The following is a 25,597-nucleotide window of genomic DNA, read 5'->3' on the forward strand; positions in this document are numbered from 1 at the left end:
GCAATTTGGTTGCGCTCGGCGCACCGTCAAAAGAACGCATGCGCCGCCAAACGCATGCCTGCGTCCCCAGTGATAGATAGGGGACGCAGGACGCATGCAGCGTCATGGGCCTGTAGGCGGAGCTACAGTGGAGGCGCAGCAGGGGGCGGGGCTTAGCAGCAGCCGTGCGCACCCCGACGCCGCGGCCGTAAACACTAATGTGAAACTAGCCTAAGTAGTGTTAATGCGACTCCAGCTATGGGATGAGATTAACACTTACTAGAAAGCTGCAGCATTGAAGGACATTACTTAGCAGTATTTAGCATTGTAGCTGTGAATCCTGCACTAAGGAAAAACGCTAGAAAGCAGAATGAAGAGTTTTATCGTTTCTCTTTAACCCTTTTACAACCTACAGGTACATCATAGGCCGCCTACCCTTCTTTCATGTGGGCTTCGGCGCTGAACCCACGTTATCAGCTGAGGTACCCCTTACAGCCATGGGTGGAATCACAATCCACCTGCAGCTGTTGACACGCCGATGTGAATCTCTGACTGCGGCATTTAACATGCACGCGCTGGAAGCGCACCAAAACCCCCGACTATTGGCTCCGGCATCACATGATCGCAGGTTGCTGATGGGTTAGCATGACAACCGGGGGTCTGCATTAGACCCCTGTACCTGCCACTGCAGATCTCCCATTAACATCTGGCCACAGCAGGTATTTCTGCGACAGACATAATGGAAGCCACCGCCCGGTGTAGTATGAGATGAGAATAGAAATGTCCGGCTCCGGGAGGGAGTGAAAACCAACGCAAAAAATCAGATTTGCAGCAGCATCCAAATGGTCGACCAGCAGCAATCAGAGCCGAGCTCAGATTTACAGCCCCTCGACTCAGAACCGTGCAGAGGACATGTACAGCAGGTGTCAGGAAGGGGTTAATACCCGCGGCACCGGTTCGGTGTCACCGTCAGATCCGCAGCGCTCCTGTATTCTTTCGATATGAAGTGTTTCCCATTTGTAGATCACTGCTTGCTGTAAGTGAACAGAAACCTGCTATGTGTCCCGTGATGGCTGACAGCGCTCTCACAGCTGAGGTTTTGTTACAATTCTATCATCTAATCTACACCTGGACTGAGACGATTCATTGCAGCAAACGCTCAGACGTGATGAAGCAAACACTATTATCTTACCTAAGGGGATACATTGTAACAAATCCTCAGCGTGAAAAGCAAAAGCATATGTATATTGGGGCGTTTCTGCGTGATCCAAGCCTCGGGGCAGGACGACCTTTCCGCGTCTGAATGTAACGTGGAATCGTTCAGGCTATGTACCCACGTATACAGAAAAAAACAGACTCCTTCCCAGGAAAAAGGCGCGTGTATGTGTTTTTTTGCGCTTCTTGTGTTTTTTATGCGTTTTTTACAGGAACATCTACATGCTCATAGAATATAGTAAGAAATGCGTTTTCTGCGAATTAATGAATTTTTCCGCAATGCGTGGAAAAAACGCATCAATGTGCACAAAAATTGCAGAATTCATTAAAAATAATGGGATGCTTTTAAGCGTTTTTGCGGGAAAAACGCTTAAACGCTTAAAAACCGCTTACGTGGGTACACAGCCTCACGGATGGCAGAGGTCCTGAAAATGGTGTGCTATGAATAAAGCACTGGGGTGACAAACACCATTAAACAGTAACATGCGAAACATTAAACATTATAATACAACACTGACGAGAAACAAGCAGCAATATGAGCTATACAAACAGGACTAAATAGTGTAACTGTGAATCCAGCTATAGCATAAGAAACATTCAAAAGCAGCAGCATGTAAGGACATTATATAGCAGTATAGCTGTTAATTCTGCACCAAGGAGAGGCAACACAATAGAAAGCAGCCACATTAAAGGACATGTAGCAGTACTGAACAGTATCACTGAATCCAGCATCACTGTGAATCCAGCACTAAGGAGGTAAACTAACTATAAAGCAGTACCATGTTGAACACGTTACAGCAGTGCTTAACAGTGTTGCTGTGAATAAAGCACTTCCGCAAAACAGCTACAAGAAAGAGGCATGAAGGATACTATACAGCAGTGCTGAGAAATGTAGCTGTGAATCCAGCACTGACGCAAACAAAGAAAGCAGCAGCATGACAGACATACGTTGCTCAGTACTGCAGCAGCTGTGAATCCAGTACAAATAGGAAACCACTTACTCAAAAACCACTTACTAGAAAGCAGCACCATGACAGATGTTATAGTACAGTACTTAACAGTGTAGCTGTGAATCCTTCACTGGTGTGAAATAAAAACCATTTACTGGAAAGCAACAGCATCAAAAGGACATTATTCAGCAGTACTGAGCTGTGTAGCTGTGAATGAAGCACCAATAATAGGTAAAAGACTTACGGCACTAGAAAGTAGTAGCATGGAGGACATTATGCTGCAGTAGTGAACAGTCTGGCAAATTTAACTTCTCATTTTTGTACAGATCTACGAACCATGTTGGCACCAAACAGGAAATGTGTCAGTGAGCGCTATCAGAGGCAGGGACAGGGTTCATGTAGTGGTAGTCACTGGTGGCAGTGACTGGATACTATAAGTAATGCTCAACAGGTAGCAGAACCCGCAGCTGTTATCCTGTTAAATGCTGCTGTCAATCTTGGACAGGAGCACTTACAGCACGCTGGCAGGGGGTGCACCCGTGACAGCCTGGGGTCTGCTGAAGACCCTCGTGCCAGTGATGACTGAAAAGCAGCCAAGGTCTGGCACTCATGAGATTGTGATTTTCGCTATGGTACTGCTATGTACAGCACAAGCGATCGAAGGATTGCAGGTTCAAGTCCCCTTAAGGGACTAACTATAGACCGTAATAATGTTTTTAAAAATATGAAAAAAAATACAAAATTTAAGTTCAAATCACCCCTCTACTCCCCCATGAAAAAGATAAGAAAAAAAAAACAAAAAAAAACAACCATAACATTTGGTATCGCTGCACTTGTAAAAATCAAAATATAAAACAAATGAACCCAATTGGTAAACGACAACATGGAAAAAGAAAAAATTTGCCAGATATATTACAGGTTTTCTGCCAGCGCAAAAAAAAAAAAAAAAAATCCAGCAAGAGGCGATCATATCATCGTATCTACCCCACAATTGCATCAGTAAATAAAAGTCCTCTTCCGGCCATGTAACATAACGAACTTTTGGACGGAGGAAATACAGAAAGGATAAACAAGAAGCGCAAAGATGGAAAACTGATCAATCAGGAAGGGGTTAATGGGGGTCCGTCAAGTTTCCATTGTGTTACAGGACTTGTCTGGTATTTTAGGTCAGCAATGGAGGCTCTAAAAAACAGAGCAGCACATAGGGGACAGCGGTAAGTCAGCGGAGGCAGAACACGTAACTGCAGGATCTGCCATAAATCTGCAGAGGAGCTGCATACAAAAAACAAGCAAATACTCCAAGTTAATTGTAAATGCACCAAAATAAAAAAAAAACCTCCGCACTTCTTCCACTAATTTAAAATGAGATATTTGTGCAGATGAGCCTCGTCCCCGTCATAATTCTTTGTGTGACTGTACAACAACCGTCTGCAGCAGAAGCCTCTCCCCTTTGTAGTTTCCCTCCTTCAGACAGCAGCAACACCGGTACATTTTATGATTAGTGCTACAGAGGCAAGTCCTGGCCTAATTGTGCCTATTGACCCTGTACCAACAGCGCCTGGGGTCCTAAAAGCTGCAGTGAGGAAATGCAGCCCGATGCCAAGACATGCCTGTGTTACCGCCACCTGAATGGGGTGTATTGCAGAGGGGAGAGGCTCCTGCTGCAGCTGGAAAGAAGTCTACCTCTTGACTGATGGGAGCCGGAGATTACCACCTCCGCATGTGAATTATGGCTTTGGTCCCAGCTTGTCATTTGGCTTCTCTGGCCACCAACTAGTCAGATTGTTACACCTTGACCATACGGCTCTGTACACTTTTTACTATACAGGAGACCAGTTCAGACTCCTCCTTATCCCCATGTGTCATCTTGTGATACAACTATAAAAGAAAATTCCAAAAAGAGTGCCACATAAATCCTCAGGTTCTGTGTGGTACTGCAGCTCCACCACATTCACGTCTATCTGGCCAAGCTGCAATACCAAACAAATCCTGCGGACACGTGTGGCGCTGTTTCTACCGTTTTGAAGTCTGAAAGACTTGTGTGGGAGAATAAGAGTTAGCAGATGCCCAGCTTTCCCAAGAACAGACATATACCTTTACTAGTGGGTTTTTCAGGACAAAATATAGGTTTGGTCAGACACCCGGCACCCCTCAGGGTCCACGGCCACCATATCAGCACACGGACCAAAAACTGCTCCATTTATCATGCAGTGGCTGCTCAAGAGCAGCAGGCGAGCTCCTATTGAAATGAATGGGAGCCAAGCTGTAGTGCACAAGAGCTTCGGATGAGGGGTGGGGTACCAGACCCCCATTCGTATTTTTGATAACCCATCCTTAGAATAGATCAATATTTCGATCTCCATTAATATTAGTAAAAATGCAAACACAAAAATGGCAATAATTTTTTTTTTTTTAAAACCCAGAATTTATGAGACCTGTTTGTGCAGGACGATCAAATATTTTTGCACTACCGGAATATTCACTTACTTGTACGGACAGAGAACCATCAGCAAAGGCACAAAGAGTTAAAACCAAATAGGATATCGCTGATCTGTGAAAACTCTGCATATAAATGTTATATTATAAGACGCCTGATTAAAGGGAATTGTCTGCAATGAAATGGTCATGAAAAAAAAAAAAAAATGCAATGAGGTTAGAAAGAGAATGCTAAAAAGAAATTAGATTTTATTTAAAGACTATTATTTCAGACTGACAGAAGCCGCCCCCAACTCTTCCAAACCAAAAACAGGGAAAAAGTAAAAAAAAAACAAAAAAAAAAAACCCAAAGCAAAAAAGGGAGAACCCGTCATCGCTCCCTCGCCCGGACCATCTCCACACACGGGAAACACTTCAGAGTTCAACCAGACAATATACAGACGAGATTGTACAGCTCTTTTTCGAGAAGAATTCAACACTTTCTTTTAATTTTTTTTTTCCAAGTGGAGAAGGAAGAAGAGATATTAGAGGTGTGCGCTCAGTAAAACAACGGGTCTCTTATCCGTTTTTGGCGACAAGCAAGTGCAAGAAAAAAAAAAAAAAAAAAAAGTTCGTCCAGGTCTCGGTCCTTTCATTCATTTTTCGCTCTTTTGCACTTCTGCGTTTGGCGCGGGAGAAGAGATCTTCAGGTTTTTCTGCAGCACGTGAGCGTCGGCCGGCTCTATCCTCTTGTAATAATTTTTCTTTGTTTCGATGATCTCAAAGCCAAATTTTCTGTAAAAATCTATGGCGGATTCATTGCTGATCTGGACATGCCTGCAGTGAAAAGACGAGCGAGTTACTGCAAGGTAGGGGACAGGAACAGCAAAAGTCTGTCGCTAGGTGTATAGTCATCTAATATCACAGTACTGACTCCAAGCACATCCTGCATTACACTCCAGAGCCGCACTCACTATTCTGCTGGTGCAGTCACTGTGTACATACATTACTGATGCTGAGTTACATCCTGTATTTATACTCCAGAGCTGCACTCACTATTCTGCTGGTGCAGTCACTGTGTACATACATTACTGACCCTGAGTTACATCCTGTATTATACTCCAGAGCTGCACTCACTATTCTGCTGGTGCAGTCAGTGTACATACATTACATTACTGATCCTGAGTTACATCCTGTATTATACTCCAGAACTGCACTCACTATTCTGCTGGTGCAGTCACTGTGTACATACATTACTGACCCTGAGTTACATCCTGTATTATACTCCAGAGCTGCACTCACTATTCTGCTGGTGCAGTCACTGTGTACATACATTACTGATCCTGAGTTACATCCTGTATTATACTCCAGAGCTGCACTCACTATTCTGCTGGTGCAGTCAGTGTACATACATTACTGATCCTGAGTTACATCCTGTATTATACTCCAGAACTGCACTCACTATTCTGCTGGTGCAGTCACTGTGTACATACATTACTGACCCTGAGTTACATCCTGTATTATACTCCAGAGCTGCACTCACTATTCTGCTGGTGCAGTCACTGTGTACATACATTACATTACTGATCCTGAGTTACATCCTGTATTTATACTCCAGAGCTGCACTCACTATTCTGCTGGTGCAGTCACTGTGTACATACATTACTGACCCTGAGTTACATCCTGTATTATACTCCAGAGCTGCACTCACTATTCTGCTGGTGCAGTCACTGTGTACATACATTACATTACTGATCCTGAGTTACATCCTGTATTATACCCCAGAGCTGCACTCACTATTCTGCTGGTGCAGTCAGTGTACATACATTACATTACTGACCCTGAGTTACATCCTGTATTATACTCCAGAGCTGCACTCACTATTCTGCTGGTGCAGTCACTGTGTACATACATTACTGATCCTGAGTTACATCCTGTATTTATACTCCAGAGCTGCACTCACTATTCTGCTGGTGCAGTCACTGTGTACATACATTACTGACCCTGAGTTACATCCTGTATTATACTCCAGAGCTGCACTCACTATTCTGCTGGTGCAGTCACTGTGTACATACATTACTGATCCTGAGTTACATCCTGTATTTATACTCCAGAGCTGCACTCACTATTCTGCTGGTGCAGTCACTGTGTACATACATTACTGATCCTGAGTTACATCCTGTATTTATACTCCAGAGCTGCACTCACTATTCTGCTGGTGCAGTCACTGTGTACATACATTACTGACCCTGAGTTACATCCTGTATTATACTCCTGAGCTGCACTCACTATTCTGCTGGTGCAGTCACTGTGTACATACATTACTGATCCTGAATTACATCCTGTATTATACTCCAGAGCTGCACTCACTATTCTGCTGGTGCAGTCACTGTGTACATACATTACTGATCCCGAGTTACATCCTGTATTATACTCCAGAGCTGCACTCACTATTCTGCTGGTGGAGTGCACTCTCATGCACTGATCAGGCGAGCAGCGGTCAGTCTCCTGTGTGAATGGTGCTGTAGAGAACATACATGACCTTCACACCATTTACTGCCTATTGGAGGACTTGTAGTTGCACATGTGCACTACTACTTTATTCAAACAGCCACGAATCGTGAGGGTCTCAGTGGTTGGATCCCCAGGGATCACACACTAATCACAGATCCTGTAGATGTTTATGGGACACCTCAATCTGCTGACAGAGTAAAGTGAGGCACGTACAGATAGATGTTGTCGAAGGTGCCGTCCTTTTCACAGATGTTTAATACGTGGTTCAGCATCTTTGTTCCTGAAAAATAAATAATAATAAATGTATTACTGGAGCAAACAGGTTCAGTTCCAGCAACCAAACATGGAAAATGTAGTGTCCATCAGACCTGGCTTCAGCCATCTGGGCGGTGCGAGGGCTGACGCCGTGTGTCCCGGGAACGTGCAGCGAGGAAACGGGCACACACCACAAGATTGGTTTGCACTTCATTAATAATGGTGTACTCATAACTAGGGTGAGTGTTGGTGTCTGTAGTGAAAACTGCCCCCCCCCCCCCACCAAGTGACATTAGTCATTGTCACAGCTGATTTACAAGAGCTGAAGGCGGCAGCCATGATTGCCAGAAACCAACTTATTGGGAAGGAGTCATACATACCGATTCCTAGCCTGCGGTACGGTGCCAGGCAGCCGAGGGTCATGATATAAAGTCTCTTCTGATTCTGGGAGTGGTCGACTCTACAACATACGGCTCCAACCGCAATGTCATTGAAGTAGGCTGCAGCAAGAAAAGACAAAAACCTCAGCATCTGCGGCAGCCCCATGGAACCACGACTGCAGCGACACTGGAGCAGAGAATTCAAGCGTGCACATTCATTCAATGGTAGTCCATGGAGGATAAGAACCCACAGCCTAGAGACGACTGGGGGTCTCACCTAGGCATCGCCATATCCATCCTATAAACCATGACTGGAGAGGCACTGTGCACGCATTAAGGCTGTGTGCCCACGTAGCAATTTTTAAGCGTTTTTGCCGCGATTTTCAGCACGAAAACGTTTAAAAATCGTGTACAAAACGCCCCCCATGCATTCCTATGGCATTCCGCACATGCTGTGCTAATGCTGCGCTTTTTTCCGCGGCGGAATCGCATCGCGGAAAAAAAATCGCAGCATGCTCATTCTTTTGTGCGGAATCGCAAAGAATTGCCGCGATTCCGCACCCATAGGAATGCATGAGAATCGCTTACTTCCCGCATGTGGCTATGCCCACCATGCGGGAAGTTAAGCGTCTCATGTGCGTTTGGTACCCACGGTGTGGAGGAGAGGAGACTGTCCTCCAGGCCCTGGGTACCATACCCCTGTAAAAAAAATAAAAAAATCGGGGTATATTTACCTTCCGATGTCCCGCGCTGCATTCCCGGCCTAGCGTTCCCAGTAATGCCTTGCGGCAAGGCCCTGTAATGACGCGGTCTCGCGAGATCGCTATAGTAACGCGAGACTACATCATCACAGGTCTCGCAAGGCATTACTGGGAACGCTGAGGCCCGGGAATGCAGCGCGGGACACCGGAAGGTAAATATACCCCGATTTTTTTATTTTTTTTTAGCATTTTAACATCCTATCTTTTACTATTGAGGCCGCATAGGCGGCCTCAATAGTAAAAACCTGGTCACACTTGTCAAACACTATATTTGACGAGTGTGACCAACCTGTCAATCACTTTCCAAGCGATGCTTCAAATCGCTTGGAAAGTGCTTGAGAAAATCGCGGCAAAATCGCAAACAGAATCGCAGTAAAATCGCGGTGAAATCGCGCGGAAAAAAACGCGCGATTTCTGGGAAGGAGTGCGGTTTTTAGTGAGCGTTTTAAAACGCTACGTGGGCCCACAGCCTAAAGGGAATCTGTCACCCTTTGTTTGCAATGCTGGCATTGACATCAGGGGCTTATCTACAGCATTCTATAATGCATTCTGTAATGCTGTAGATAAGCCCCCGATGAAACCTGAAAGATAAGAAAAACACGTTAGATTATACTCACCGGAGTGGGCGGTCCGGTCCGACGCCTCCCATCTTCATATGATGCCGTCCTCTTCTTTCCTTCCTATCGTGGCTCCGGCGCAGGCGCACTGCTCTCGGGGCCTTTCCCGGGGCCTGCGCACTGCAGTATTCTGCTCTGCCCTCAACAGGGCAGAGCAGTGGCCGGAGCTACTACAGGAAGGGAAGAAGAGGATGGCATCGTATGAAGATGGGAGGCGCCTGACCGGACTACAACACCCATCGGACCGGGCAGCCCCCTCCGGTGAGTATAACCTAATGTGTTTTTCTTATCTTTCAGGTTACATCGGGGGCTTATCTACAGCATTACAGAATGCATTACAGAGTGCTGTAGATAAGCCTCTGATGTCAATGTCGGCAGCTGATAGGCAAAAAAAAGGGTGACAGATTCCCTTTAAGGGGTCAGACATTACTGATGACATCACCCCCTTTCGCCAGCTCCCCGACCTCCCCTTACCGAGTTTTGCCAGCTCTCCGACCTCCAGGACGTCTTTGTAGAACTTGTCATTGTAGCTGACTGGGAAGATGACCTGGTTCAGCCGCTTCAGTTGCTTTATGTTGTGTGGCGTCACGTCTCCCAACTCGATCCGGCTACTGGAACAAAGCAAAACATCCTTAAAAAAAATTCACTAGACACTTGAACCCAAAGTCTTGTAAGTCAGCAAATATAATTATACAAAGTAAACCAAGAGCCAAAACTTGTAAGGAGGCAAATCTTCTTCAGAGCTTTGTCCTTACATCTTGGAGTCGCCCGTGTCAAACTCATTGGTGGGGGTCGCAAGGCCTCCATTGTTAGCTGGTGAGGTCAGCTAGAACCTTGCTTTACCATTTACGACCTGCCTTTAATCATTGCAGCCCCTTAAACCTTGCCATATGAGGGTCTCAACGCATTCACCGCCCAATGACGGGAACCTATGACTGAAGGGGATACGTGCTTTTGTCTTTACCATTTCGGCACCCATTATCAACATTAAGTGGCGCCACCTAGTGGGATATACCAGGTGAAGTGTACACAGGACCTGGTGCAAGAGTCAGAATGTCCCTCCTATGAATCAGGAGGCTCAGGATGCACAGGTTTTTTGGCTTGCTGGACCTGTGTGACCTCCGAACAAACTTGTGGCTTGCGGATAACAGCAGCATGCAGCGGTTCTGGGCTCACAGACTGGCACTTATTGAGCCATGCATTCCCTGCACGACAGGCAGATTAATTTCTCGCGCCAAGTTATGTGATCGCCTGCGGTCCATAACACGGATCCCAGTAATAACCCATTGTCGTCCAGGGATTGTCAGCCGGTCCAGACGACGTGTTTCACACTCACCAGAACGCGGCGATGCTTCCATTGCTCATTGCTATAAATAGTCTCTGACCGTCCGGAGAAGGAATGCGGAGCCCTGAAACGGATCCCAGCGCAGATCGCTCCACCAACAGCTATTTACAGCTATCGCTTGTTAAATTTAGTTGCAACCACATGGACGAACATGGGGACAGCGAGGATGCAAAGAATCATGGTGGCAACAGCGGCAGCACGATGTGGAGTGCAAAAAAAAAAAAAAGCATCTTTTTGCACCATTTTCATGTGTTTTAACACCTTCCTGCAGATTAGCCAAGCTGCGAACAGATAAGTAATGGTGACTGCACGTGCACAATGTGAAGTTATAACAGCGAGGATCAGAGATGGCTCTGATCTGTCATTACACCCTGCAGAAGTCGCGGCCTCTAATGACCACGGCACGACCAAACCTCAACACACATGGTGCTGCCTGAACAGTAATGGCATCGGTCAAGAGGAGAGGATCCAACCCGCGGTTAGTATTAGAGGGCCCGAATATAACCTGCCCTATCATAATGGGCTGCACAGTCTGGCACAGAAATAGGGCCCCCACTATCAATTTTGCACTGCAGGTGGCGACATTAGGGTATTTCTCTACACTGACTAGTAATGGTCGACCGATGGGAGAAACCTTCCAGGGAAACTGTGCAGTAGGGGAGCAGATGTGGAGGACTTTCTAAGAGGCGCTGCCAAGTCTCAGAGCATAGTTAGAGGGGAAGGTAGACTTGGCCGCAAGAGACGCTCAAATCCAGACTGCAAATCCCAAGCCTTTCCCAGATTTTATAGGACACGAGGGACCAAATAGCAGACGAACAAACGCTTCTCCTGGAGCCCCCCCCCTGCAGAGGAGGATGCAATAAAAAGGGACATCGCCGTTCAATTGTGTACCATTAACTATTCAGTGTCGGGACATCAATGCTCAGAGAACAGAAGTCAATGATCTTACATACATCGGTCAAAAGTTTGGGCGCCCCGGTTACAGTAATGGTCTTATTAGAATGTGCAACCTGCAGATTCAGACTGAAGGCAGCAAAACCAGGGAGGCACAAATATGGAAACAAGCAGTAAAGAAACATGTGTAACATTATCCAGAACTAGCCACTAAGTGCAGAGGAGATGGCGGTGGCTGCAGAACGATGTGGTCACCACACTCACTAATGTGCTGCTGATCGTCTTGTCAGTAGCGGCTTCTTTGCAGCAATTTCTCCATAATGTCCTAGTGTCTCCTCTGGACAGCTAATGCCAAGATGTCCAAGATGTGTCTGCTGGTTGATGTCTGTGCATCACTTACTGGAGCTGTTATCCGAGATGCTGCCAATTGATGGTATCTGAGACTGGTAACTGATGAACTTATCCTCTGCAGCAGAGGTCATTATTGGTCTTCCTTTCCTGGGGCGATCCTCAAAAGCCAGTTTTATCATAGTAATTTCAATAAGAATAAAGAAAACTATAGCATGAACAGGAGTGTCTAAAAACGTTGACTGTTCCTGTATGATGACATGCATGTCTAACCAATAAGGGCAAATACAACAGTAAAAAAAGCACAGACATACAATCAGTGTTGTACAGGGTCCATGGGTTTCTGTCCATTAAACCAGAGCATACATTCCTCATATCTACCATATACTGGCATGGGCAGATCACAGTGGTCCTCCTGATTAGGAGCCCCTGTAAAAGATTTAATCTTGGGTCAGGCAAATGAGGTCTCTCCAGTGTCAACTGGAGGGTTTATTTCCTTTTGTGATCGCATCACTGCCAATGTGCGACCATAACGGAGGCTTGGTAGGATCGTGTGATTTAAACGACAGTCTGTGTGCAACAATGGCATTTAAAGGGTTAGAGCGGATGAATCTGCTGTTAAACGCAAATGCTGGCTGTGTAACTCGGCTGGCTTCTGCTCTCTGCTGAGCTCGGCTCCACACGCAGAGCCCCTCATCATGATGGAGATATCAGTCATGGAGCTTAAAGGAGTTTTCCAAGATATTAACCACCATTATAAATATCAGATCATTGGGGGCCCACGCATCACCTGTTAACAGCTCCGCTAGCGGCCATGATATAAGCAGAATCACCGGGTGCGGATGGGTAACAGACAACAGCAGATCGTAGATGACAGCAGGTGTCGCAGCAGCCTCTGGGCAGTGTCTCTTTGGGGCATGTTCACACAGGTCAGATAAGCAACAAATTTTCGGTCTCTTTGATATACCAGATGCAAAATTTGCAACGTAGCAGATGAGGTTTTTCAAGCTTTCATCTACTCCGCTTAACCGCTTCCCGACCGCCCACAGTAGATAAACGTTGGCGCTTGCTGGGCTCTGTGCAGCGCCGACGTTTATCTACTGTCAGAGGTTTTGTGCCCCCCCGGGACCCCCACATACCTTATAATGCTGGGACCCCCGACGTCATCGAGACCTGATTGGTTCAGGTCCTGATGACGTCAGCGCCACAGCAGCCAATGAGAGCGCTCGCTGGGAAAGCTGCTTGTTTCCCGGCGATCTCACTCATTGTAACGCGACTTCTCCTCTGATCTCACACTGACAGATCATCAGAGGTGAAGCAGCGTTAGGCCGGGGTCACACTAACCGACGCAAAATACAGTCAGTATTTTACATGCGTAATACGGATGAATGGCCCCTAAATAGTGCTCTGTATGTCATCCGTAATCAAGGTGTGGTCGCGTATTTTGCGCATGTCAGCATCCGTATGTAATCCGTATGGCAAGATTTTCTCACAGGCTTTCAAAATGGACATATAATGGAGCCCTAGGACAGGGTTTCTAACAGAAACCAAAGAATAGATATAGACACATAGAATGTGTATATATATATATATATATATATATATGCATTCTATGTGTCTATATCTATTCTTTCGCTTCTTTATTAAACCTGCCAGTGTGTTTACTGTATAGCGCACTGAATTGCCGGCTTTGCTAAAAGACACCAGGTGCGTATTTCTCGCAGGTCACATGTGTGGTCCGTGTGTAATCCGTATTTTTTGCGCGCCCATAGACTTGCATTGGCGTATTACGGCCGTAGTACGCTGACAATCGCAGCATGCTGCGATTGGCACGGAGCGTAGAATACGGGTGAGAAAACCGGATTACTTACCGGTAATACTCTTTTGTAGAGTCCACGACAGCACCCACTGAGAGAGGGGATCCGCCCCCGGAACAGGAAACCTACAGAGAGATAAATGGGGCGGTCCCCCTCACTCCCTCAGTTTGTGTTACCGAGAACAACGGAGGAACCGCCATACATGTTTTAGTCAATTTGTTTGGGCGATTCATCTATCTTACCCCTATGTAGTTTTATGTTTACTAAGTTCAGTCACCTATTTAACTTAACTCATAATCTCCACCACCAAGGAGACCCATATGTGAAAAAATCTTTACGGGAGGGAAGTGAGCGGGTGCTGTCGTGGACTCTACAAAAGAGTATTACCGGTAAGTAATCCGGTTTTTCCTCTTCGCCACGACAGCACCCACTGAGAGATTTCCAGAGATAATCACTAGGGCGGGCACACCGTGTTAAGGACTGATCTACCAAAAGTCAAATCCTCAGTAGAGGATAAATCTAGTCTATAGTGACTATAAAAGGTAGACGGAGAAGACCAGGTTGCAGCCTTACATATCTGTTCAATTGGGACGTTCGCTCTCTCGGCCCAGGAGGATGATATGGCTCTAGTAGAGTGCGCCTTAATCCCCAGTGGAGGGTCTTCTCCTTTTGCCAGATACGCCATTGTGATAGCATCTAATCCATCTGGATATCGTGCCTGATGTAACTGCAGACCCCTTTCTGCTGCCCTGGAAGGAGACAAAAAGAGACCTACTCTGCCTCCAGGGACTGGTCCTATCTAGATAGATGTGAAGAGAGCCGTGCTAGCCTAAGGTGTGATATTTCTCCTCGTCCTGTGTTGACGGGTTCTCATAGAATGAAGGTAGGCATATCTCTTGAGATCTATGAAATTTAGTTGCCCGTTTGGGCAGGTAGGACGGGTCTGTCTTTAAAATCAGACTGTCTCGTGTTATTAACAGGAACGGAGGGTCTACTGATAGAGCGTGAAGATCACTCACCCTCCTGGCCGATACTAAGGCCACCAGCATAGCCGTTTTCAATGAGAGGCACTTTATTGATGCTGAGCTTATGGGCTCAAATGGTGCCTGAGTGAAGCCATCCAAAACTAGAGTAAGGTTCCACGCTGGTAGCCGAGGCATATGCACCGGTTCTGCTCGTTGACAAGCCGAGATAAACCGAGTCACCCATCTATTTGCTGCCAAGTTATAGTTAAACAGGGCTCCTAGGGCTGATACGTGGACCTTTAGAGTGCTCACTGAGAGTCTCAATTCTCTGCCTTTTTGTAGAAACTCTAGAATGGCCGTAATGGGTACTTCACCGGCTAGTTTTGTTGGGTGAAAGGCCAGGAACTTCCTCCACACCTTAGAATATATTTTAGTTGTGGACTCCTTCCTGCTTTGTAGCAGGGTATTGATTAGGTTCTTTGAGAATCCCTTCTGCCTCAGTAGCTCCCTTTCAAATTCCAGGCCGCTAGGTGCAAGGCTTTGGCCTGTGGATGGTAGCAGGGTCCCTGCGAGAGAAGATTCTGGTGCAGCGGCAGGATCCACAGGTCGGTTACTGACATGGCTCTCAGCCATGAAAACCACGGTCTTTTTGGCCAAAACGGGGCTATCAAGATGACCCTCGCCCTCTCCTGTCTTATTTTCCTGACTACTGTTGGTAGTAGCACCATCGGGGGGAAGGCATAGGCTAGTTGGAATGCCCAGGGTGCTTGGAGGGCATCTAGAATTTCTGGGTTGTCCGACCTGTAGAGTGAAGCAAACCTTTTTACGCGCCTGTTGGCTCTGGTTGCGAATAGGTCTATCTCTGGTCTGCCCCATTCTGACGCTATCATTTCGAAGACGTGCCTGCTGAGGACCCACTCGCCCTGGTATAGGGCCTGGCGACTGAGATAGTCTGCTCGAGAGTAGTCTACTCCTCTTATATGGAGAGCTGACAAGGAGAGAAGATGGACCTCGGCCATTTCCAGGATCTTTCCCGCGATAGACATCAGTGGCATTGACCGCGTGCCTCCTTGCCGGTTTATATAGGCCACTGCGGTGGTATTGTCTGTCTGGATCTTTACGTGGGTGCCCCTTAACTGCGGGAGAAAGTGAGATATTGCATAAAAAAAAAAATCGCTGTTAGCTCCTTTACATTAGAGGAGGCCTCTATTTCATCCTCACGCCACCAGCCTTGTACCATGTGCTCCTCTAGATGGGCTCCCCAACCTAAGGGGCTGGCATCCGTGGTGAGTATCTTGGAGGGAGTCACCCACCACTGTACTCCCTTCGATAGATTGAAAGGATTTATCCACCATTTTAGGGATTCAACCACCTCGGGCGATAGGGACATCTTCCCTTCCAGCCGCCCCTGCAGTCTGTCTCCTGCAGAATAGCCCACTGCAGTTCTCTGGAGTGGAACTGAGCCCATTGCACCGCTGGAATGCACGATATCAGAGACCCCAGCAAGGACATACCCTGTCTCAATGATATTACGGGTCTTCCTGTAGTATTCTGTATCTTATCGATTATGGCCATTACTTTGGCGTTCGGCAGAAAGCACTCCTCAGTTACGGAGTCCACTTGCAGGCCCAAAAACCTCTGACAGGTCACTGGCTCTAGTCTGGACTTCTCCCAGTTAGCCAACCCAGTGTTTGTAGGGATGAGATAATCCTAGCTATTCTCGCTTCACACTGTGAAACAGAATTCCCCACTATGAGTAGGTCATCTAAGGGACAACTAGGGTGTCATTCAGCCTTACATACGACATTACTTCCAGCATCAATTTGGTAAATACCCGAGGAGCCATGGATAGCCCAAATGGCATTGCCGCAAACTGGAAATGCTGAATCCGACCTTTGAACCAGACTGCTACCCGCAGGAACCTCTGGTGCCCTCGATATATGGGGAGATGGTAGTAGGCGTCCTTTAGGTCCAAGACTGCCATATAACACCTGGGAAACAAAAGCTTTATTGCAGACTTAATCGACTCCATTTTAAACGACCTTAGTCTTAGGAAGGTATTAAGTTTCTTTAAATTTATTATAGTCCTGTAAGAGCCATCTGGTTTTGGGACTAAAAATAGAGGAGAATAAAAGCCCATCCCTATTTCGTCGTCTGGGACCTTTACTAGGACCTGTTTAGTTAGCAGTACTGCAATTTCCATCTCCAGTGCTTCCTGCTGTGTTCGGGACTTCATAGAAGTCAATAGGAAGGAGTTTGGTGGATACCGAACAAATTCTAATTTTAGGCCTGATGACACAATATTTAAGGCCCACGGGTTTGATGTCACCTTCATCCATTGGCGGCTGAATTTTAATAGCCTGCCACCTACCGGTGTAACGGTTCTATCGGGATCTGTCTCCCCTGAAGGGACGTTTCCCGAATAGGTTGCCTCTTTGCTTGGGGTCCTTATTTCCCCAGCGATCCTGGGGTCTAAAGTCCTTCTTTTTACCGAACGGCGGCTTCCTGTAGGCCCTCCTGTTGAACGGAACATACGGGTTAGGGAACCCCTTCTTCCTCTCCCCCGCTTTTGTCAAAATCTCATCCAGTTCCGTGCCAAACAGGTACTTACCCTGGCAGGGTATAGCACACAATCTAGTTTTTGTTTGTGTGTCTCCTTTCCACCCCTTCAACCATAAGGCCCGCCTGCCTGCATTGGTCAGTCCTGCCGCTCTAGCTGATAACCGGAGAGAGTCTGCGGAGTCGTCGGAGAGGAAGGCCGCTGCTCCCTTAATGAGGGGCATAGAGTAAAGAAGTCTATTCCTAGCTACTCCATTCTTAATATTGTCCTCCAAGTCATTCAGCCACACCAACATTGATCTTGCTGTACACGTGGCTGCTATTGCGGGCTTAAAGGCTGCCGTCCAAGATCTTTTGAGGAATGTATCGGTCTTACGATCCGAGGAATCAGCCAAAGTTCCCGAATCCTCTACCGGCAAGGAGGATCTACGGGAGGTAGAGGCCACTGCCACATCCACCTCGGGGGCTCTCGACCAGGCTGTTAACTCCTCATCGTCAAAGGGATACTTACGCTTTGACGTTAAGGGGAGGAAGGTCCTCTGACCTTGTTTCTCCCATTCCCTCTTAACTAGGTCTTTTACAGCTGGGACCACTGGGAATGCCCGGACCTTTTTACGGGAAATACCTGCAAACATTATGTCCTGAGGGGTCTTGGGGTCCTTACTCTCCGGCAACCCCATGGTATTTCGGACGGACTTTACTAAATTACTTACACTGTCCGTGGGGAAACACATCTGGTCCTCGTCCTCTGAGGAAAGATATTCCTGGGACTTATCGGAATCTAGCTCTCCGGTATCTGACGGCGACTTTGACGCCAGCGAGACTCCTCCTCTAGGCGAACATATTTCTCTCACGGAGGAGTGACCCCCTAGACTACTGGAACCGCCTAAGGCCCGTAGTTCCTCTCTTATCATTGCCCGGATATCCTCCTTCTTTCATGAGGATTCCTCCTGTAAGGCCTCCTCAACACACGATTGGCATAATCTCTTTGGGTGGCCATCCGGGAGGGGCTGCGAACATAAGGCACACTCTCTATGTTTCGCCTTCTCTGTTCTTTTAGCCTAAAGGGGGTATGGACCAGAAAGAGAAGGCCATCAATTATCTATCCTGACCAAAAAACACTCACCCGTAAATTTCGTCAGCAACTACCGGCTGCGGTGTCCGTGACCCAGGCTGAGGAGAGGCATGGGACGACTTCTTTTCCTTGCGTTTCTTCCATCTTGCCTGGAAGGTCCACTAGATTCCTTCCTGGAGCTGCCACTTTTTCTGGTGCTATTGGTTCTCCTTGTAGCACTGCTCTGTCTACTGCCATGTGGGGATACCACTAGCTGACCTAATGGGAGCGAAGCTGGGTCATCTAAGGACGACATGACTGCGCACTAGCGCTGTGTCTGTGGCTTCCTTTTAAAGCCTTTGCTATAGCTGCTCCTCTCTTTTTTTTTTTTTGTCCACCATTTTTTTTTTTTTGCCTACTGCGCATGCGCGGGCGTTGTCCCGCGGTCTCTGCCTTCTGCCTGATCCCGGAAGTCCTCCTACCACTTCCGGGTTGCCTCTCCTGGGGAGCGCTGGGTCACCGCAATTAGTGATGCGGCCGGCGATGCCCACCGCGCATCTGCGCCCCCCCCCCACGCACGGGGTCCTTCTCCTGCCGCAGGTATGACTCCCAGGCGCCGCTCAGCACGCACGCTCGAGCCCTTCTGCCTTTCGGGGGGGGGGCGCGCGGCCCAGTATGCCCAGATGGCGTTTGTAATGCGCCTACCTCCTCGGGGGGGGTATAGCCATGTCCCCAGTGAGCCTTGGCACCACTGTCGCCTCCAGCCTCACCTGCATTACACCAGCTCTGGGGGGGGGGGGGGAATACACCTCTCCGCCCGACGCTGCCTCCAGTCCTGGGGCCCCTGCTGCTCATATTCTGCACGCAGGCGGCTACCAGACCAGGAATCCTCTTCTGCGGGTTCCTTTCCAGGAACAGGAAACCAAACTGAGGGAGCGAGGGGGACCGCCCCATTTATCTCTCTGTAGGTTTCCTGTTCCGGGGGCGGATCCCCTCTCTCAGTGGGTGCTGTCGTGGCGAAGAGGAAAATATACGGCTGGTGCGAGGGACCCCATAGAGAATCATTGGTCCGTGTCTAATGCGTGCTTTTAGCGCCTCTCACTCTGCCGTATTCCTCGCCAGTGTGACCCCGGCCTTACTGTGTGACTAGATCGCTGCCTGGCACAGCTGTGTCAGGCAGCGATCTTGTCACACAGTAACGCTGCTTCTCCTCTGATCATCTGTCAGTGTGAGATCAGAGGAGAAGTGGCGTTACTATGAGTCAGATCGCAGGGCAGCGATCTTGTCACAAGAAAAGAGAGAAGAAAAAAAAAAAAAACAGGCACGCAGGTTAGGGTTAGGGCTGGGATCAGGGTTGGAATTAGAATTGGGGGTTTCCACTGTTTAGGTACATCAGGGGCTCTGTAAACGCAACATGACGCCCGCAGACCATTCCATCAAAATCTGCATTTCAGAACGTAACTACTTCCCTTCCGAGCCCCGACGTGTGCCCAAACAGTAGTTTTCTTCCACATATGGGGTATCAGCGTACTCAGGACAAGTTAGACAACAACTTTTGGGGTCCAATTTCTCCTGTTACCCTTGTGAAAATAAAAAATTGGGGGCTAAAAGATCATTTTGTGGAAAAAAAAAAAAATGATTTTTTATTTTCATGGCTCTACATTATAAACTTTAGTGAAACACTTGGGGTTCAAACTGCTCACCACACATCTAGATAAGTTCTGTGGGGGGTCTAGTTTCCAAAATGGGGTCATTTGTGGGGGGGTTCCACTGTTTAGGTACATCAGGGGCTCTGCAAATGCGACATGACACCCGCAGACCATTCCATCAAAGTCTGCATTCCAGAACGTCACTACTTCCCTTCCGAGCCCCGACGTGTGCCCATACAGTAGTTTTCTTCCACATATGGGGTATCAGCGTATTCAGGACAAATTGGACAACAACTTTTGGGTCCAATTTCTCCTGTTACCCTTGTGAAAATAAAAAATTGGGGGCTAAAAGATCATTTTGTGGAAAAAAAATTGATTTTTTATTTTAATGGCTCTACGTTATAAACTTCTGTGAAGCACTTGGGGGTTCAAAGTGTTCACGACACATCTAGATAAGTTCTTTAAGGGGTCTAGTTTCCAAAATGGGGTCACTTGTGGGGGGTTTCCACTGTTTAGGTACATCAGGGGCTCTCTAAATGCGACATGGCATCCGATCTCAATTCCAGCCAATTCTGCATTGAAAATGTCAAACGGCACTCCTCCCGTTCTGAGCTCTGCCGTGTGCTGAAACAGTGGTTTAGCCCCACATATGGGGTATCGGCGTATTCGGGAGAAATTGCACAAAAAATTTTGTGGTTCATTTTCTCTTTTTACACTTGTGAAAATAAAAAAAAAATGGTTCTGAAGTAAAATGGGAGGAGACACAGATTAGATATTAGAAAAAACTTTTTGACAGTTAGAGTGATCAATGAGTGGAACAAGCTGCCACGAGAAGTGGTGAGTTCTCCTTCAATGGAAGTCTTCAAACAGAGGCTGGACAGACATCTGACTGGGATGATTTAGCAAATCCTGCTTTGAGCAGGGGGTTGGACCAGATGGCCCAGGAGGTCCCTTCCAACTCTACGATTCTATGATTCTAAAATGTTTGTGAAAAAAAGTTAAGTTTATTTTTTCCTTCCACAGTCCATTCATTCATGTGAAGCACCTGAAGGGTTAATAAACTTCTTGAATGTGGTTTTCAGTACATTGAGAGGTGCAGATTTTAGAATGGTGTCACTTTGGGGTATTTTCTGTCATATTGACCCCCCAAACTCACTTCAAATGTGAGGTGGTCCCCAAAAAAATGGTGTTGTAAATTTTGTTGTTTAACCCTTATAACTTCCTTAAAAAAAAAAAAAAAAATATATTGCAGATGTAAAGTAGACATGTGGGAAATGTTATTTATTAACTATTTTGTGCGATATCACTCTCTGATTTAAGGGCATAAAAATTAAAAGATTGAAAATTGTAAAATTTTCTAAATTTTGGCCAAATTTCGATTTTTTTTTTTTAACAAATAAGCGCAGTTCATATCTAAGAAATTTTACCACCATCATGAAGTACAATATGTCACGAGAAAACAATGTCAGAATCAGCAGGATCCGTTGAAGCGTTCGAGTTATGACCTCATAAGTGACACTGGTCAGAATTGAAAAAATTGGCCCGCTCACGAAGGCAAAAACAGGCTCGGGTGCGAAGGGGTTAAGGTGGATTTCACACAAGTGCAGGCTGTGATGCACAGAACAGCTGCAGGTCCCTTGACTCGAACGTGACAGCCAAATATATGCCCAAGAGGCTGTTAGGAGACAGTCAGCCGGTCCGTGCATTGCAGACTGCTGCATTAATTCCGTCTAAACGTAATGGTGGATTTGCAGACCGTCACACCGTTTGCAACACATTGGTGAATCCTCGGGATGCCCAGAATCTCCTCCAGGCCCTGGTGGGGTCTGTTTACACCCCCCTAGTACAGTCCGCTTTCCATACATTGCACTGTGACTAATTCCCCAACAATTAAGTACAACCACTTCTACGTACCCGGGGTGAGGAGCTCACAGATCGGATTTCCCTGTTAAATTGTTAATAGATGTCAGCGCTTGTGGGAGATAACACAGGACAAGTCACCTACGCCATAGTCCAGGCCGGCGGCGGAGTCACCTCCTTCCGTTCTCACGCAGAACGTGTAAAAGATCAATGCTGAAAACCGCGCTGGACACGACAGACTGACAGATCGATCGCGGTGACCACGGAGGACACCACTCAATCAGGGGTGCAGTACTGGATGGCAGAGCCTCGCATCATCATCGGTTACAGTATGGTTTCCCAATTCTTAATGGGCATTAATCACTGCTCCATCACGTTGAGTGGCCCTAAAGTGTCATTAAAACGTCAGTTTCAGACAAGCACTGACAAGTCGGGGTTCTAAGGGCCCAAATTCACTACGTCATGGGGATTTCACGCTTTTCTATTAGAAGGAAAGAAATCCAGAACAGAAATGAACATGCAGAGGGCTCCACACCGCCACGGTTCTGCAGCTGCATGGACGCTCTGCGTTTTTCTTCCATGTGGAGGAGAACCCAAAAAAGTTACGGCTCAGCAGCAAACTCCATTGCTAGCGGCCTCCAAGGATTTATCCAGTACAGCCCTGCAAGGACAAATGCCAGAAATGTCCGAGGAGGGAATAAATGGATGGATTTGTGCCGAATCGCACTCGAAATGCGAGTGTCAGCGACATGACAGGTGCGCTTACCGATCGGTCGTACAGCTGGGACCTGCACAGATCGGTGAACTTATCCTCGTTACAAAGTGGCACGGGAGGCTGCACGCCCGAAAACTAGCGCAGCTCTCGGTAGCTCCATAGAGAATGAATGAAGCAGCGTCTCCCCGTACTGACGGTCAGTGCATGCTCCGGCGGTCAGATCCCCCATCGATAAACGAGCTACCGCCTATCCTGCACAGAGATAACATCCGCCTACTGTAGAGGTGACAGTTCTCATCCTCTGTGGTGTGAATTAACCCCAAAGCTTAGGTCACCCGATGCAGGTTTGCTGCAATTTCAGGTCAAGGATAACAAAACTCCAGTAAAGTATGAACCAGGCCGTGAGGAACATCCCAAAACTAACTTCACTGACACATCCAGCACCTGCTCGGGGTGTCACTTTAAAGGCACATTCACACAGGTCAAATTCACAGAAACATCTTCCCATTGAGAAACCTGTTGCATGATACAAAAGCAAGATTCTGTGTAATATCTTAGGAACTTCATTCACACTCCGCAGAGAGAACCTGCAGAAAAAGGTGAAAGGGAGGAAAAAAAAAAATACTATGTAGTGTGGAAATTCAGCAGTGTTCATGCACCTACTGTCCGGCCGTGTCCACACAGGACAGAAATTACATCACAGATTCGCCAAGATCTCAACAAAATTTTAGCAACCTGGATTATCACCCCAGCAGCTGATTCCACAGCGCCTAAGTCTGACAACTCCGGGAAATGCGGAAGAGCAAAGGGAGGAGACGGGAAAACATTTGTGGATTTCGCTTTGGATTCCTTGAAAACGGCAAGAAACCGGATTCAGAGGAAAATCTGAGGCAGAAACTAACAGATCAGAAATCCAAACCCCACCTCAGATTCTGCACAGAAATCTCCACATCACCTGGGTGGAATCTCGCGGGTCTCTGATTCCACCATTACTGTTTTCAGTTATGGATTTTTTTGCATGAAAATTTGCAATTATGGGAAGTTCCCTCATTCTATACAAACGGTCTCTAACCTGCAGTGCTCTAACTTGCAGCCCAACAACCACCGTCCACCGACCTCCCAACAACCGCCGACCTCCACCTCCCAACAACCGCCGTCCGCCACCTCCCAACAACCGCCGTCCGCCGACCTCCACCTCCCAACAACCGCCGTCCGCCACCTCCCAACAACCGCCGTCCGCCGACCTCCACCTCCCGTCCCGACAACCACAGTCCGCCGACCTCCACGTCCCGACAACCACACAGCCCGCCGACCTCCACGTCCCGACAACCACACAGCCCGCCGACCTCCACGTCCCGACAACCACACAGCCCGCCGACCTCCACGTCCCGACAACCACACAGCCCGCCGACCTCCACGTCCCGACAACCACACAGCCCACCGACCTCCACGTCCCGACAACCACACAGCCCGCCGACCTCCACGTCCCGACAACCACACAGCCCGCCGACCTCCCGTCCCGACAACCACAGCCCGACGACCTCCACCTCCCGTCAACCACACAGCCCGCCGACCTCCACGTCCCGACAACCACACAGTCCGCCGACCTCCACCTCCCGTCCTGACAACCACACAGTCCGCCGACCTCCACCTCCCGTCCTGACAACCAGAGTCCGCCGACCTCCACCTCCCGTCCTGACAACCACAGAGTCCGCCGACCTCCACCTCCCGTCCTGACAACCACAGAGTCCGCCGACCTCCACCTCCCGTCCTGACAACCACAGAGTCCGCCGACCTCCACCTCCCGTCCTGACAACCACAGAGTCCGCCGACCTCCACCTCCCGTCCTGACAACCACAGAGTCCGCCGACCTCCACCTCCCGTCCTGACAACCTCACAGTCCGCCGACCTCCACCTCCCGTCCTGACAACCTCACAGTCCGCCGACCTCCACCTCCCGTCCTGACAACCTCACAGTCCGCCGACCTCCACCTCCCGTCCTGACAACCTCACAGTCCGCCGACCTCCACCTCCCGTCCTGACAACCTCACAGTCCGCCGACCTTCACGTCCCGTCCTGACAACCTCACAGTCCGCCGACCTCCACCTCCCGTCCTGACAACCTCACAGTCCGCCGACCTCCACCTCCCGTCCTGACAACCTCACAGTCCGCCGACCTCCACCTCCCGTCCTGACAACCTCACAGTCCGCCGACCTCCACCTCCCGTCCTGACAACCTCACAGTCCGCCGACCTCCACGTCCCGACAACCTCACAGTCCGCCGACCTCCACGTCCCGACAACCTCACAGTCCGCCGACCTCCACCTCCCGTCCTGACAACCTCACAGTCCGCCGACCTCCACCTCCCGTCCTGACAACCACACAGTCCGCCGACCTCCACCTCCCGTCCTGACAACCTCACAGTCCGCCGACCTCCACCTCCCGTCCTGACAACCTCAGTCCGCCGACCTCCACCTCCCGTCCTGACAACCACACAGTCCGCCGACCTCCACCTCCCGTCCTGACAACCACACAGTCCGCCGACCTCCACCTCCCGTCCTGACAACCACACAGTCCGCCGACCTCCACCTCCCGTCCTGACAACCACACAGTCCGCCGACCACCTCCCGTCCTGACAACCTCACAGTCCGCCGACCTCCACCTCCCGTCCTGACAACCTCACAGTCCGCCGACCTCCACCTCCCGTCCTGACAACCTCACAGTCCGCCGACCTCCACCTCCCGTCCTGACAACCTCACAGTCCGCCGACCTCCACCTCCCGTCCTGACAACCTCACAGTCCGCCGACCTCCACCTCCCGTCCTGACAACCTCACAGTCCGCCGACCTCCACCTCCCGTCCTGACAACCACACAGTCCGCCGACCTCCACCTTCTGGAGCTTCCTGTGCCGATTATCAGACCCCAATAATACACGTGACATTCCTCAGAGCAGATTGTGTCCCGGGCCCCGCACACACAGGCCGGCCTCCTGTAACTACACCCGGGCCCAGGCTCACGGGACATGACAGCTCACCCCTTCATGGCGGCAGCGGCTCGGAGGCCCGGGCTGTACGATGGTGCGCTCAGGGCGGAGGCTCAGTCCCGGGTGTCGCTGGTGACAGTTCTCCCCCGTCTCTGAGGTAACCTGGGGTCTCTCTCCTCCTCCCCCACCACCTGCACCACGTGACCGGCCACCCCACACTCCTCTGAATGGCGCGAAGGCTCCCAAGCCGGGGAGAACGGTGCACGCATGCGCAGATCACGCTCCAATCACCGCGCCCGAAACCAGGAGGCAAATCCGCGGCTG

General features: G+C 48.7%; 1 protein-coding gene across 2 annotated transcripts; it reads right to left on the reverse strand.

Moving 5' to 3' along the window:
* Positions 1 to 4,812: 4,812 nt before the first annotated feature.
* Positions 4,813 to 25,576, reverse strand: NAA50 (N-alpha-acetyltransferase 50, NatE catalytic subunit). Of its 2 annotated transcripts, none has more exons than XM_073577053.1 (5): positions 25,325 to 25,576; positions 9,561 to 9,694; positions 7,709 to 7,828; positions 7,287 to 7,353; positions 4,813 to 5,396 (listed from the first exon to the last, which is right to left on the reverse strand). In XM_073577053.1, the coding sequence occupies exons 1-5, from the start codon at positions 25,330 to 25,332 to the stop codon at positions 5,216 to 5,218; spliced, it is 510 nt and encodes a 169-aa protein (XP_073433154.1). In that variant the 5' UTR covers positions 25,333 to 25,576; the 3' UTR covers positions 4,813 to 5,215. The 2 variants fall into 2 exon arrangements, with proteins under 2 accessions (XP_073433154.1, XP_073433153.1); XM_073577052.1 differs by having other exon boundaries at positions 9,561 to 9,697.
* Between the last annotated feature and the right edge of the window lie 21 nt (positions 25,577 to 25,597).

The sequence above is a fragment of the Dendrobates tinctorius genome, unplaced genomic scaffold, assembly GCF_039654945.1.
Source record: "Dendrobates tinctorius isolate UK_male_01 unplaced genomic scaffold, ASM3965494v1 ptg000054l, whole genome shotgun sequence".
Classification (NCBI taxonomy): Eukaryota; Metazoa; Chordata; class Amphibia; order Anura; family Dendrobatidae; genus Dendrobates; species Dendrobates tinctorius.